This window comes from Amphiura filiformis, chromosome 5, assembly GCF_039555335.1.
Source record: "Amphiura filiformis chromosome 5, Afil_fr2py, whole genome shotgun sequence".
NCBI classification, from domain to species: domain Eukaryota; kingdom Metazoa; phylum Echinodermata; class Ophiuroidea; order Amphilepidida; family Amphiuridae; genus Amphiura; species Amphiura filiformis.
In genome coordinates, this window is record NC_092632.1 from 4,640,000 (window position 1) to 4,654,300 (window position 14,301).

The window sequence follows — 14,301 nt, forward strand, 5'->3', positions numbered from 1 at the left end:
AAGGCTACACAAGATCAAATGGATACAACACTCTAAAGACTTCACAAGGTCATGTGGATACCACACTCTCATCTCAAGACAGTACAAGATAAATGGATACCACACTCACAAGACAAACCATGATCAATTGGACTCCACACTCTTAAGACAAGTCAAAAATATCAAAATGGATACTACACTGCCAATACAACACAAAATAAAATATACACCATACTCTCAAGACTACACAAGATCAAACGGATACCACACTCTCAGTCAAGACAACACATGATCAAATGGATACCACACTCTCAGTCAAGACAACACATGGTCAAACGGATACCACACTCTCAGTCAAGACAACACATGATCAAATGGATACCACACTCTCAAAACAACACAAGATCAAATGGATACCACACTCTCAAGACAACACAAGATCAAATTGATACCACACTCACAGAACAACAAAATATCAAATGGATATCACGCTCTCAAGACTACACAAGTTCAAATGGATACCACACTCTCAAGACAACACAAGATCAAATGGATACCACACTCTCAAGACAACACAAGATCAAATGGATACCACACTCTCAAGACAACACAAGATCAAATGGATACCATGCTCTCAAGACAACACAAGATCAAATGGATACCACACTCTCAAGACAACACAAGATCAAATGGATACCACACTCTCAAGACAACACAAGATCAAATGGATACCATACTCTCAAGACAACATAAGATCAAATGGATACCACACTCTCAAAACAACAGAATATCAAATGGATACCACACTCTCAAGACTACACAAGATCAAATGGATACCATACTCTCATCTCAAGACAGCACTAGATAAAGTGGATACCACACTGTCAACACATGATCAAATGGACTTAGGCCCAATGCATACTTTTTATTTGACATAGACTATTCAATGCAACATTGCTTCATTATTTTTAAATATACTGGGGATAGATTAAAATCTGTTCCCAGTATATTTCCAGTCATGTTTAATTTCTGACAAATGTTTTGATGACATAAAATCAATAATATGTTTCCACCAGATCAACATCAAACAATTGATTTTCCGTCAACAAACATTCGCTAGAAGATAAAAATATATTGAAATAGATTGATTAAATATTTGGAGTATATATGGTCCTTTATAATCAGGTGTATTATACTGATGATTATTATTTATTAGTTGTGAAACAATTGGCCAAAATGATACTGATATTGATGCCTATGCACATCCAGTTTGTAAATTGATTCTGCCTAACATTACTTCTGGGCTCTGTCAGTCACTTACAGGGGCACTTCGTGATCAACAGCCTCATCTCCTCATTTACTCTAAAAAAAGCTGAGATTTTTATAAACCTAGGACTACATAATGTTTGTGCACATAACATTTCTTGCAGATTCGGCCATTTGACAGAGACATTGTCCAATTTGTATTTTCTGTCTGTAGACAGACAGAAGTTAGTTATAAGACAGTGGACTATTATAGGTCAATGTAATAAATGCAATGCATAACTCACAGGCTCAATGTCTGAATCAACTGAAATGTAGCATAAAAAGAGGATGCTAAAATCACGCAACCTTTTAAGTATAATTATCCAGGCACAAATAGACTATATCCTGTAGCTTGTATAACTTTCTATAAGTATCCAGTAAACACAAAAATGTTCTTTAAATGTTTATTCAAAACATTTTAATAACATTTAAATGTTGGGTTATATAAAGAGCATGAATGCTTTTTTAAATGTTATTCTAAAATATTTGGGGCAAACATTTTTGCATAATATTTTGTCAATATTTAAATGACATTCTGTTAGAAAGTTTGCATCACATTTTCAAAAAATATTTTATGAATGTTATTAAAATGTTTTATACCTTTTATATAACCCTACATTTAAACATTTCCTGAATAACGTTGTGTGTTTGCTGGGTGTCTATACTTTGTTTTACCTCAATGTTGGTATTGGCGTCAGTGCGGTTGTGCTGCAAACATGCTGACAAACTGTCCTTGTATGCGTGTATATATGCTTTGCGGGATTAGGTTAACATGCACGATTCAAAACTGCAACCAGCAAAACATGCATCTACAGCACTACCTTCACTCGGTCTAGCCCACAAGGGCCACAAACTACCTAATTCCTCCTGTAAATGAGGACAGGTTGTTCAAACTATTAGATTCATTGACTACACACAGGCAAATTAGATTGTCTGCTGTGCAAAACTAAGATGTGAATTTGGTATTGGTGTATGAAATATGTTATTAGTAGAATCTTGTAACTTTAAAATGATAAAAATCTATCAACACAAACAGGCAGATTTAACTGTTGCGTAAATGATATCTGTGAGCTTGTACATCTTGATCTAGCTGTATTAAATCTTTATAAATTGTGTGTGATGATTTTGTGTGTTGGTTTATATAAAAAAACATTGACATTTATTGTGAAATGATATTTGTTTTAATGTATAGAAATAAGATAGAAATTGTATTTATGTATTTTGACACATACATGTGATATGGTTGAGATATTCAATAAAATATGTGAAAATATTCAATTTGCAACTTTGTGTTGAGACCAGTCAATCGATTTGATTTTAATATCATAACATCAAAATACAATATTCTAAAAATACACCAACAATGATAATAGTAAGGGATTCAAATATGTAACACAGTGGTTCATCAGAAATTGACAAAGGTGCACACATCCATGTCTACAAATATCACGAGGGCAGCTTTACCTGCCAGATTGGTATAGAAATATACAGACACATCAAGTACAGAGTTGTTCATTTCTGATGAGCCACTCTGTGTAACATAATTGAATCCTTTTAAAGAACGGAAACAAACTAAAGATTATCAAATTCACATAATTATTTCATAAGGAATGTCAGTTGCTCAGCAAAACATTTTACAGAAAACGTTTAAATGTTGGGTTATACAAGGGTTCTACTTCCACTCTTATTCTGTACATGGTAGTTTCCCGGGTAGTTTCTTCACACTGAGCATGATTATACATTGGCATGTTACCTACACATGAGGGTTAATGTATATACCGTAACCACTCGGGTATAAGCCCACTCCCTAAATGGCAGATTTTACTTCAAAAATGGGGGTGGGCTTATAACCGAGGAGGGGCTAGTACTTGAATTTAGAAATAAGAAAAAATCATCCCCATTTGTATAATGCCCAATGTACCAGTAATTTCTATCATCTATGTCAATTTCTTTAAATTCTAAGTGTGGAATGTTGATTATCAACTGATTTTTTTTTATGTGAGAGAAAAGCATTGATTTGATTTGATTTGATTTGATTTAAGAACTTGGCCAAAATTTAGTACTGGGCTTATAGCCGAGTGCACCCATGTTCCCATAATGTCTTGAAAAATAGGGGGTGGGCTTATACCTGAAGGTGGGCTTATACCCGGGTGGTTACGGTATATATTTTATATTGATACCATTGGCAGATTTTTGTAGGTGACTTCGGAATCAAAATAAAATTTGATGCACCCGAAATAGTAAATAATTGTAAAACATTTACATGAAAATATGTATGTATCCCTCCTACGAGATACCATGCCAAGTTAATCATCCCCATCAACATTCATACATTCACTTTATTTATACGCAGTTACATGTTCAAAATTAAAATTTGTTCTTGCACACATCCATGGTGTAAAACAATAAACATAAAAACAAGATTAAAAGAGGGATATATATAAAAAATCATTAATATGTACACGTCATTACAAAACATGATAAAAGATTGTACAGTATATCATTTCTAGTATGTCCTTTAACTCTCAACAACTGCATATGTATTCACGTATAGCATGGTTCCGCCATATGCGAGGAGAGCCTCGAACTGGCAATAGACATGAAAGGAAGTATTACATAACTTTACGCAATGTTATATGACTGGTTCAATTCCCATTCATGCATGCTGCCAGATCGAGTCTCTCCTCGCATATGGCGGAACCGTGCAATGGGTGAATAGCATACCAAGTATGTCATCCACACACTTATCAGAACTAGATAGCATATCTAGTATGTTATCCATACCTTTATTCATGTTATTAACAGTATAGCATACCTTCTATGTGTTCCACATTCTCATCAGCAGTATAGTGTCCGGGTATAGTGTACATTAGTATGTCATTATACACCCTTACGAGCAATAGATAGCAATCATAGCATACTTAGTATATGCAATATACACCATTATCAGCAGTGGGTAGCATACCTAGTATGTCATCCACACCCTTATCAGCAGTAGATAGCACAGCTAGTATGCCAGTCACACCCTTATTAATGGTATTGCATACCTACTAGTATGTCTTCATGCTCTCATCAACATACTATTTCAGTATGTCATGTACACCCTTCAAGAGCAATAGATAGTATACCTAGTATATGGAATCGGCATCATTATCAGAAGTAGATAGCATACCTAATATGACATCCACACCCTTATCAGCAGTAGATAGCAGACTCAGTATATCATATAAACCCTGATCAGCAGTAGAAAGCATACCAAGTATGGTATCAGCAGGAACTAATAAAGGACTGATATTGTATTCACATCCTCATGAATAATGCTTCATTTCATGCAACACATACGTATCTTATCAAATGCTACTTACAGTTCTGTATTATTATCATTTTATTGCAGAGATCTATCTGGCAATCAGCTTCAACACCTTCCTAACCATGCATTCTATGGAGTCACTATCAGTAAACTGTAAGTATACAGTCATGTTGTTTTCTCTCCCTCTTCTCTCTGGCGCTCATGTAGTGTTCGTTTCCATTCTTTATCAATGTCCACCTTTTCTCTATACATTCCTCTAAACAATACTTGTCTCAACCCCTCCAATATGACAAATGTTTTGAAAATCAATTTTGTATGTATCACTTTAAGGGATCTAAAATGAGCGTTTATTATGTTTCGACAGTATTTTTTGTGGGACATGAGAGCACCTCAGACCTATCGAATTGCATTCTGAATACTGAAGCATGTCTTTCTGATATCAAATAATTTTCATTTTTGAAAATCACAATATAATACAAATTTTATGACAAATTATAAAAATTTGATATTTTTCAAATTTTTGATATATAACAGTACTCGAAGTAAATTATATAAATCTAATGACATATTCTTAAAGTGTATGTAGCAGGGAGGAAAAGCCGACGGTCAATTGAAAATTTTGACCTTTCATATTGAAGATATGGATTTTTTTCCCAAAAAGACCTAATTTTTTTGGTGTTTTGGGAAAAAAAATCCATATCTTCAATAATGAAAGGTCAAGATTTTAAATTGATCGTCGGCTTTTCATCCCACCTACATACACTTTAAGTATAAATCATCAGATTTATAAAGTTTACTTCAAGTACTGTTAAATATCAAAAATATCATTTTTAATGATTTGCCATAAAATGTGTATTAAATTGCGAATTTCAAAAAATCAAAATTATTTGATATCAGAATGACATTCTTCGATTCAGAATGCAATTCGATATGTCTGATGTGCTCTCTAATGTCCCACAATAAATACTGTCCAAACGTTCATACCCCAGCCCTTAAGGTTGGTCTGAACCCTGGAATTATGAAAACTTTCGGTTCATAACTGCTAAATTATTAGTCTAAAGAATATAAAAGTATACATTTTTAGACTGGAAATGACTTGATGAATTCATCTGTGATGATTAATTTGGGCCAAAATGCTCATTTTGGAGAAAATCCCCAAAACAGGTTTTTGGCCCAAAATTTTTAGTAACGTACGTAACAAAAAAAATTGTTTGGCCAAAATTTTTTTTTTTATTAATTTTAAAAACTAGATAAAAATATCTAGGGAGCGTTTTTTCATTTTTTTTAATTTTGACCAACTTCAACAAAAATATTTGAAATTTGTGCGAAAATCAGGCTTTTTTATGATTTTTTGAAAATTTTGCATTTTTGACCATTTTTGGTGCAAATTTCTCAAAGTTGGTCAAAATTCAAAAAAAATAAAAAACGGTCCCTAGATATTTTTATCTAGTTTTTAAAATTAATAAAAAATTTTTTGGCCAAACAATTTTTTTTGTTACGCTATACTTAAAATTTGGGCCAAAAACCCGCTTTTTGGGATTTTCTCCAAAATGAGCATTTTGGCCCAAATTGACCTCACAGATGAATTCAGCAAGTCATTTTCAGTCTAAAAATGTATACTTTTATATTCTTTAGACTAATAATTTAGCAGTTATGAAGCCCGAAAGTTTCCATAATTCCAGGGTTGAGATCACCCTTAAAGCTATATTTACAATGCAAAAGCCAAGTACTTTATACCTTATACTACACATAAAATGACAGGTCACTGGTAACTTATAAGGATGACATATCAAAAAAATACTCTCTAAATGTAAAAGAGTGAAAATTTAGCTCGGAACTTGGAGTGATTTCAGTTTCACTCTATTCGAGCGCTTATTTGCTCTTTTAGAGTGAAAAAACCCTCTACTCTTTTCAATCTAGATTCAATCTAGAAGTGGAATGGATCATTCTATATTATAACCACCTCTGTAAGATTGTGTATTACAGTTATAGTGTCAACAAAAATACAAGAATCCGTGAATTTCTATGATTACATTTTCAAGGTTTAAAACAACTGGAAAGGTGTTTTGAACTTCTTTGTGTCATTTAAATTTCCTTTTTGATTTGATAGGGACCTGGGGTACAATCCACTGCTGAAGCTGGATGAAAATGTATTTGAAGGCATAGGAGGACTCCATGAATTGTAAGTAAAATCAGCAATTATTTTTGGTTTTATGTTTTTTCCTCCAGTGATGAATTGAACTGAATGCATTTGAACCATGGAACCTTTCCTGTGTAAAGCAGTGGTGTAGATTTATTTTTGACATTGGGGTTGGAACAAACCTATTGAAACTAAAATGGTGAAATATGGTGCAAAAGTGGAACAAATTTGTACAAAGCATGCAAGTGCACTTTTTAGGCTAAAATGGCCAAATACTAGGTCTCCCCCCAGAAGGGTAGAAGAAGATTTTTGAAAATAATTTAAGTTAACGAGTGGTCATCCACTTTTTACATATGATTCAATGGCTTGAAATTGCAATTAGTTCATGATTGAGGCAAGTCATATTGCCACCATACCATCATGCCCCGTGAGAAGTCTTGCCCCTGTGGGATGATGGCCGCCCTGATATTTATATGAATTTGTTTATACCACACTTTTAGCCCATTTTAAAAATATCTGTAAATTGTACTTGATGGCCTTAGCCTATAATGCATTTGTTGTACTTTTTACCTTTTAGCCCAATGGGATCATTATGTGACACAATTTGGTCCATGGAGGCCAAAGGCGGCACATTTGAAATTGAAATAAAGACAAAATTATGCAGTGAAAAACAATAAAATACATAAGAAAATAAACATCACAAAACATAATAACAAGTATGCTAGACATTTGGGGCGAATTTCTCGACGGGTAGCTTAGCAATTGGCTTGTCTAGCCTCAAGGCTTAAGAGGTCGTAAGACCAGGCTTAACTGAAAATGTATTTCCCGAAGCACGGCTACCATAGCCTCGAGGCTTCAAGTTAGCCCGTGGGCCAGGCTTGTAGGATTAGCCCCAGGCTTCAGTAAAATTTGCATTTCTCGAAATCAGTCTTCTGTAGTCAGTAGTCTACTCAAGCCTGTTAGACCAGGCTTACAGCGGCTTTTCTTGGCCCTGCCTCAGAGCAGGTCTTAGGTCGTAAGCCTTGGTCTATTTCAATTTATTTAAATTATTTAAATTGTAACGCAAAGTTTATCTTTCATATTTTTGACGGTATTTCAATTAACATGAGTAAGCAGTCGGCGTAACTAGGGGGCGGGGGGGAGCTCTAGCACTTCCCCCAAGGAAAAAAGGTTAGGCCTACTTCTGAGAGTTATTAATTAACCTCATATTTGGTCATTTTAATCTTAAGGTTAAATAAATTGCATTTATCCCACTTTTGTACCATTGGCCTATATGTCACCAGCTTTAATAGCTTAAATATGGCATTTGTACCATTTTTTCTTCAATACCACACCCCCACCATGTCAAAAAGTAATCTCGCCAATGTACCGGGACACATTCCAAGCAGATCCCATAACTCCTCAGACCCACTCCACCCCTTACAAACCCAAACAGCATGAATGATGCCTGCCCCTCATTTATTATGTTTTTCCCCGCTTTCCCCCACCCCACCCCCAAATTAGTTACGATTTAGTTGAACATTTCAGCATTTTATTTTAGTGTTCATTTGAGTTAGTTGAATTTTTTTAAGTAGCTGTTGCTATCATAAGACCTACTCATTTTAAATGATGATTTCTTTTAACAACGAAAATAATTTTTTTTAAATTCTTTCATCATCATCATGATCATCATGATCATCATCATCATCATCATCATCATCATCATGATCATCATCATGATCATGATCATCATCATCATCATCATCATCATCATCATCATCATCATCATCATCATCATCATCATCATCATCATCATCATCATCATCATCATCATCATCATCATCATCATCATCATCATGAAGACCTAGGCCTATATGATACCCGTCCCTATCCAAGCCTTATATTTTGATACTCGTACTTTTCATAAGTATAGGCCTATTACAATATTATTTTGGAGTGCCTATATTATACCAGGTTGGACATCAATTTAATACAATAGAAGAAGGACAAAATTGGTAAAGATATAGTAAATATTAATGCATGCAGTATTAAAACTGAATTTAGGGATAAGATGCACATAATATTGCTATATCTTCTAGTTAAATTTTATAAATATTGTACCAACAGATAACTTCATGTGAGATCTGAGAAGACTATACTGATATCAGCAGTAGATAGCACGTTGGTTGCTTTCCTTTTTAGGGGAATCAAGGATTCCTTTCCATTAGGCTTACAGTGTGACCCTTTTTGGGATGCAAAGAAAAAATCACGAGTATAAAGCATAGACGTATCATTCATACAAGCTGGACTCATAAAAAGTCAAGTGGAAATAAAATGATACATAAAAGACACAAAAACAGACACAATATTCTTGCATCAAGTTGTGTACGGTATAAGCCCAAGCACAAGACCGCGGGTCCAGGCTAGTCTTTGCGCCGGGAACATTGCGATAATGAGACGGCAACCTTGTTAGTACGGTAAACCGTGAGGACCACAGCTTATGTACATCTACCTCCAACAGCCTATACAATTAAGTCGCTGGTTGAAAGGGACGAGGTTGTCAAGCGTTAAGCCTGCAAGGCCACTAAGACTAGGTTGATTTTGCGTTGAAGAAATCCGGCTAGAGTTAAGACTCGGGCTTCGAGAGCGGGTTAGGCTTAGTAGCCTCAAGGCCACCTTAAGACTACGGCTTAATAAGACTCCTGTCGGGAAACTCGCCCTTGGTGTTTTGAGCATATGATAGCACATTGTACAAGGTAATAATTATAGTAACTCAATTTTCAACAATGCCCGCTCCTTTGGCCTCCATGGACCAGATCATGCCACATATTGGCACAAGTACAATAAACTACAATTTATGCCCTACCCTCAAGAATAATTCAGAAGTCAATATAATTTTCATTGTGATGTAGATAGGAAGGAGAAACAATGTGATATATTTTGGAATCAGTGTTAATTATGGTTTTGCATTATCCTTATTGAAGTTGAAATTAATTCTCATTCATTTTGCATTTTTTTCTTTCCTTACAGAATACTAAGAAATACATTAATAACCTACCTACCAACAAATGGATTGAAGTACATAACGACACTGGATCTTCAGCAGACATATACCCTGAAAAAGTTCCCACCTGTGTTTCGGTTTGAACGCATTGAAACAGCCAAGCTTTACTACTTCAGTCACTGCTGTGCCTTTAACTACCTTGTGGAACAGAATCCAGATTATACCAAATTACACAAAATTAGAACAGAAGAACTATCAACTGAGTGTCCAGTTAGTACAGTTACACCATCACCAAGTGTGGGGTTGCTAGGCAACAGTTACCCAAGCAGCCAAAATTATGGCTATGATATGGATGATTCATATCCTTCCATGTGGGCTGCCATTAATGATACTCAAGCACCATCTAGTGCAACCCACATGCAGTCTGATGAATCAAAACAATCTAATGTGGATCAATCCATGCCAGGACTTGGCCAAAATGAACCAATTGATCAAAGTAGAAGTCATAACGTCACTGGATCACCTTGTAACCCATTTGTAGAGAAGGACTATTCCGCTGTAAAATGTACCCCCAAACCTGATGCATTTAATCCATGCTCCGATGTCATGGGCTATATATTCCTTCGTATTGTTGTCTGGTTTATTGCAATGACGGCTTTAATAGGAAACTTTATTGTTCTTTTGGTTTTATTGGCTTACCGAAGCAAAATGACTGTGCCCAAATTCCTCATGTGTAATTTATCTTTTGCAGATTTGTGTATGGGTGTATACTTGCTTATGGTGGCATCTGTAGATCTACATACATTGCGTGAATATTTCAACTACGCTATATCGTGGCAACATGAAGCCGGCTGTAAACTTGCAGGTTTCATCTCCATTTTTTCAAGTGAACTTTCTGTATTTTCCCTTACTGTTCTTACCATAGAACGTTGGTATACCATCATTTATGCTATTGACTTAAATAAACGCATTAGACTGAGACAGGCTGCCAAAATAATCATCGGTGCTTGGCTGTTTGCTATTTTGATTGCTGCATTACCAATGCTTGGCGTAGGTAGCTATGGCGTTACTAGTATGTGCATTCCATTTTATATTGGAGAGGACACTTCTGCCATTAGTTATGCCTATGTGTTATTCATCTTACTGTTTAATGCACTAGCATTCTTGATCATCTGTGCCTGTTACATCAAAATGTACCTTACAGTGCATAATCCACATACAGTCATGCAGCGTAAAGACTCAAAAGTTGCCAAACGTATGGCAGTGCTTATATTCACAGACTTTGCTTGTTGGGCACCAATAGCTATCTTTGGTCTATCAGCAGCTTTTGGGAAGCCTCTACTAACAGTAAATCAGTCCAAAGTATTAATTGTCTTGTTCTATCCCATCAATTCTTGTGCAAATCCATTCCTCTATGCTATCTTCACTAAAGCATTCCGTCGTGATTTCTTTGTGATGCTAGCCAAACATGGAATGTTTGAGAAGCAGGCCATGAAATACCGTGGAGCACACAGTGATCACCGCTCTTATTCACAAGCTCATTCATACACGTCTCGTGAAGGCCAAAATAAATGTCACTACAGAAGCTCATCATCTACCCAAATTACAAATGATGCAAGATCATCAGTAGCTGTGTTTGAAAAAGACACTATTCATGATATTGATAGTCCTGATGGTAAAACCACCAAACCAAGTCATATTACCATACCCCTGATGCCTCTTAAAGATCGGAATCACAGCCAGCATAGTCTCAGTCCATCAGACCATCCATGTGAAGAAAGAAAACCACCAGCCCAAACACCAACACCAGAAACAGCTAATGAATCAGCTAATAACAACAATAAACAACCCTTGATGAAAAAACTAAGTGCTGTCTTACATGTGGATTACACAATCAGTGATTTGGATACAGTTCCAGAAGAGCGATGCAGCAGCCCAGATAATCCTGAAATATACCTTGAAGTTCCCAATGTACAAGGACAATCATTTATCAGAGCACCGGATGCTCACGATTATTTAGATGATGATGATGATTTTTATGAAGATGCAATGGCAGAGGATCTGAAAGAATTGGAAAATGAAAGGAAAAATAGCAAGACTGACAGTGGTATACAATCAAATACTACAACTCCAACAGATAAAGCTGATCAGCAGATTGTCAACAAAACAAGGGTGCTGGAATTGTTAAACAAGGAATCTGACCAGGGAACAGAGACAACTCTGTAAATAATGAATCAGACCAAGGAACAGAGACAAATTTATAAACAGGACCCTTATTTTGTTTCAAGTGTACATTAATCCTGATGCTGGTCTGGGGTTTTTGGCTATCGGAAGGAAAAGAAGGAACAAAAAGGTGGAGAAGATGAACAAAGAAGTTACTTGGTACCCTCGGGATTAAAACCTTAGACCCCTCAAGTGCTAAGCACAAGATCACCGACCAGTAGCCATGGGCTTTTCGCTGGTCTGGCCAATGAAACTGTGCATATATGTGACTTTAGGTGATTGCGTCATGTTATTACGTGGGATGGATACATGCGCAGTGGTTTTCTTTGTAAGATTTTGTAAGGTTTTTTTGTTGTTAGAAGTGCACACTGATTCAAATGATATGTGATGAATATGACAAATGTTAAAATTGAATGGAATCATGAAAGAATTTATATTTATGGTATTGACAAGATTTTTAACTTCTCACTGCCACAGTGATTGTTTGTGAAGAGGTATTATAATAACCATGTATTTATATTGTAATATATTGTAACAACTGCAAAACTTGTTTCACCATTGAGAAAATCAATTGGTGTGCATAGAGATGGGGAGTGCATAATCATGGGAACCAGTCACACACTCTGTAACAAAATCATTCGGGCTGTGCCATTGTCTACTGAGTACATTACATTCAATGTTTCGCAAACAGATAACATAAGTAATTGGATTAAAATCGCAACCTTGTCAACTCATATCCCAATGTGGTCTAGTGGTAAGAAATACACTTCCTGGTAGTAAGAAATACGCTTCAGAATAGAGGTACCAGGTTTGATTCAGTCTAGTCAATTTTGTTCTTTCTTTTTTTTTTTTTCAAGTAGAAAAGGCATAAGTCTAATATATTGCTTGGCATCATGGCATAGAGACATATTACAATTGGTTCCCATGATTAGGAATGGAACAACCCATATGTATAGAAATGTGTTTCTAATATATATGACTTTCACCATAATAGATTTCAAATGATCTAGGAAGTTTTGGAAAAGGTGCAAGGGCATTGGACCCCAACCATTTTCCAAAATAGGGATTAGAATTAATCAATCTCTTCTTCATTGCATGATAGAACATCATATACTGTAGTGAGGCGTTAATGAGCAAATATCTAATTTCATCAACAACTTGCTAAAGGCCACTGACTTTCTTAGATGAAAACTTCCAACTAATAGAGTTGTAATATAGCATTGTGCTCCTAAACCACAAAGCATTGTGCTCCTGGACCACAAGTTGCAGAATCATATTGTTGCTTGAGTCAATGAGTCCTCATAACAAAAATATTTCAAATTGCAATTATTAATAATTGTGGAATGAATTTATAATAAGTAGTTATTTATAGTCTGTCTCATCTCAAGTTGAGAATAACGCAGGGCATATAAACAGTAAACACACGTAGAAGGGTGACCTGTCCATATAGTATGTTGGTGATGCAGCAGCGCAGATGCACAGATTCAAATATTTCACTGCAAAATTCAACATATGCCATTACTCTCAACTTGAGACAAGACACACTGTAGTATTAGGGTTGGGGTTAGGGTTTATTTGAGGGTAAGGTTATAAGTAGGGTTATGACCTCAACATGTTGAACGAAGAACACTTGTATGACAAAGAGCAAGAATCAGTTCATAAGCAGCTAGAATTGGCTATTCCTGTAGAAGATTTCACTGCCATCTCAATCTTCTTTGCACCTTAAATTATGCTAGTTTTATGCCAAAATTCTAGTTGAAAAGTTTTGAAATTGATAACATCTAGTTGAGTTCTACACAATTTGGCCTGCCTCAAATGAGAACATTTTATTTGAAATGCCAGAATCACCTTTTCCATATTTGTGGATGAAACAGTGACATAGCAAAAGTGGATGAAACAGTGACATAGCAAAATTGCATAGACTGCACTCAGATTTGTCAAAAAACAAGTGGCATTTTAGGAATAAAAAGTAGTTGAACTGAGGCTGCAACCCTGGACAAAAGGGTTGGAATGAAATTAGTACAGTATTGCAAATGAGCCCCGCTCAATGTTGAATCCTAACATTTTGTTCATGTGTGCTCAGTAGTTGATAAGTGGGGCAGGGGAGGTATTGGGGTGAGCCCGTGAGGATTATGTTTAGACTTGACACTAAAGAAAGTGCCATTTCATCACTTTAAAAGTAACCAAAATTTGGTCATTACAAGGTGCATATTCTATTGTTTATTCCAACCTATTTTGTCTAGCATTGTAGTTGCACACTCTCAGAACATTGGATAAAAAATGAATGGGCAGAAAACAGTTGGTTAAAAAATGCCCAACAATGGTTAAGATTCTTGAAGTTGGGCAAAATACAGTTTAATA

At 35.6% G+C, this 14,301-nt stretch overlaps 1 protein-coding gene across 1 annotated transcript in view; it reads left to right on the plus strand.

Moving 5' to 3' along the window:
• The window catches only part of LOC140152510 (follicle-stimulating hormone receptor-like), a 459,585-nt gene extending 447,292 nt beyond the window's left edge, over positions 1 to 12,293 (plus strand). The window contains exon 10 of the mRNA XM_072174850.1: positions 9,744 to 12,293. Within this exon, the coding sequence (XP_072030951.1) occupies positions 9,744 to 11,943 (2,200 nt within the window). The 3' untranslated portion in view covers positions 11,944 to 12,293. The remainder of the gene's footprint in view (positions 1 to 9,743) is intronic.
• Positions 12,294 to 14,301: the final 2,008 nt, after the last annotated feature.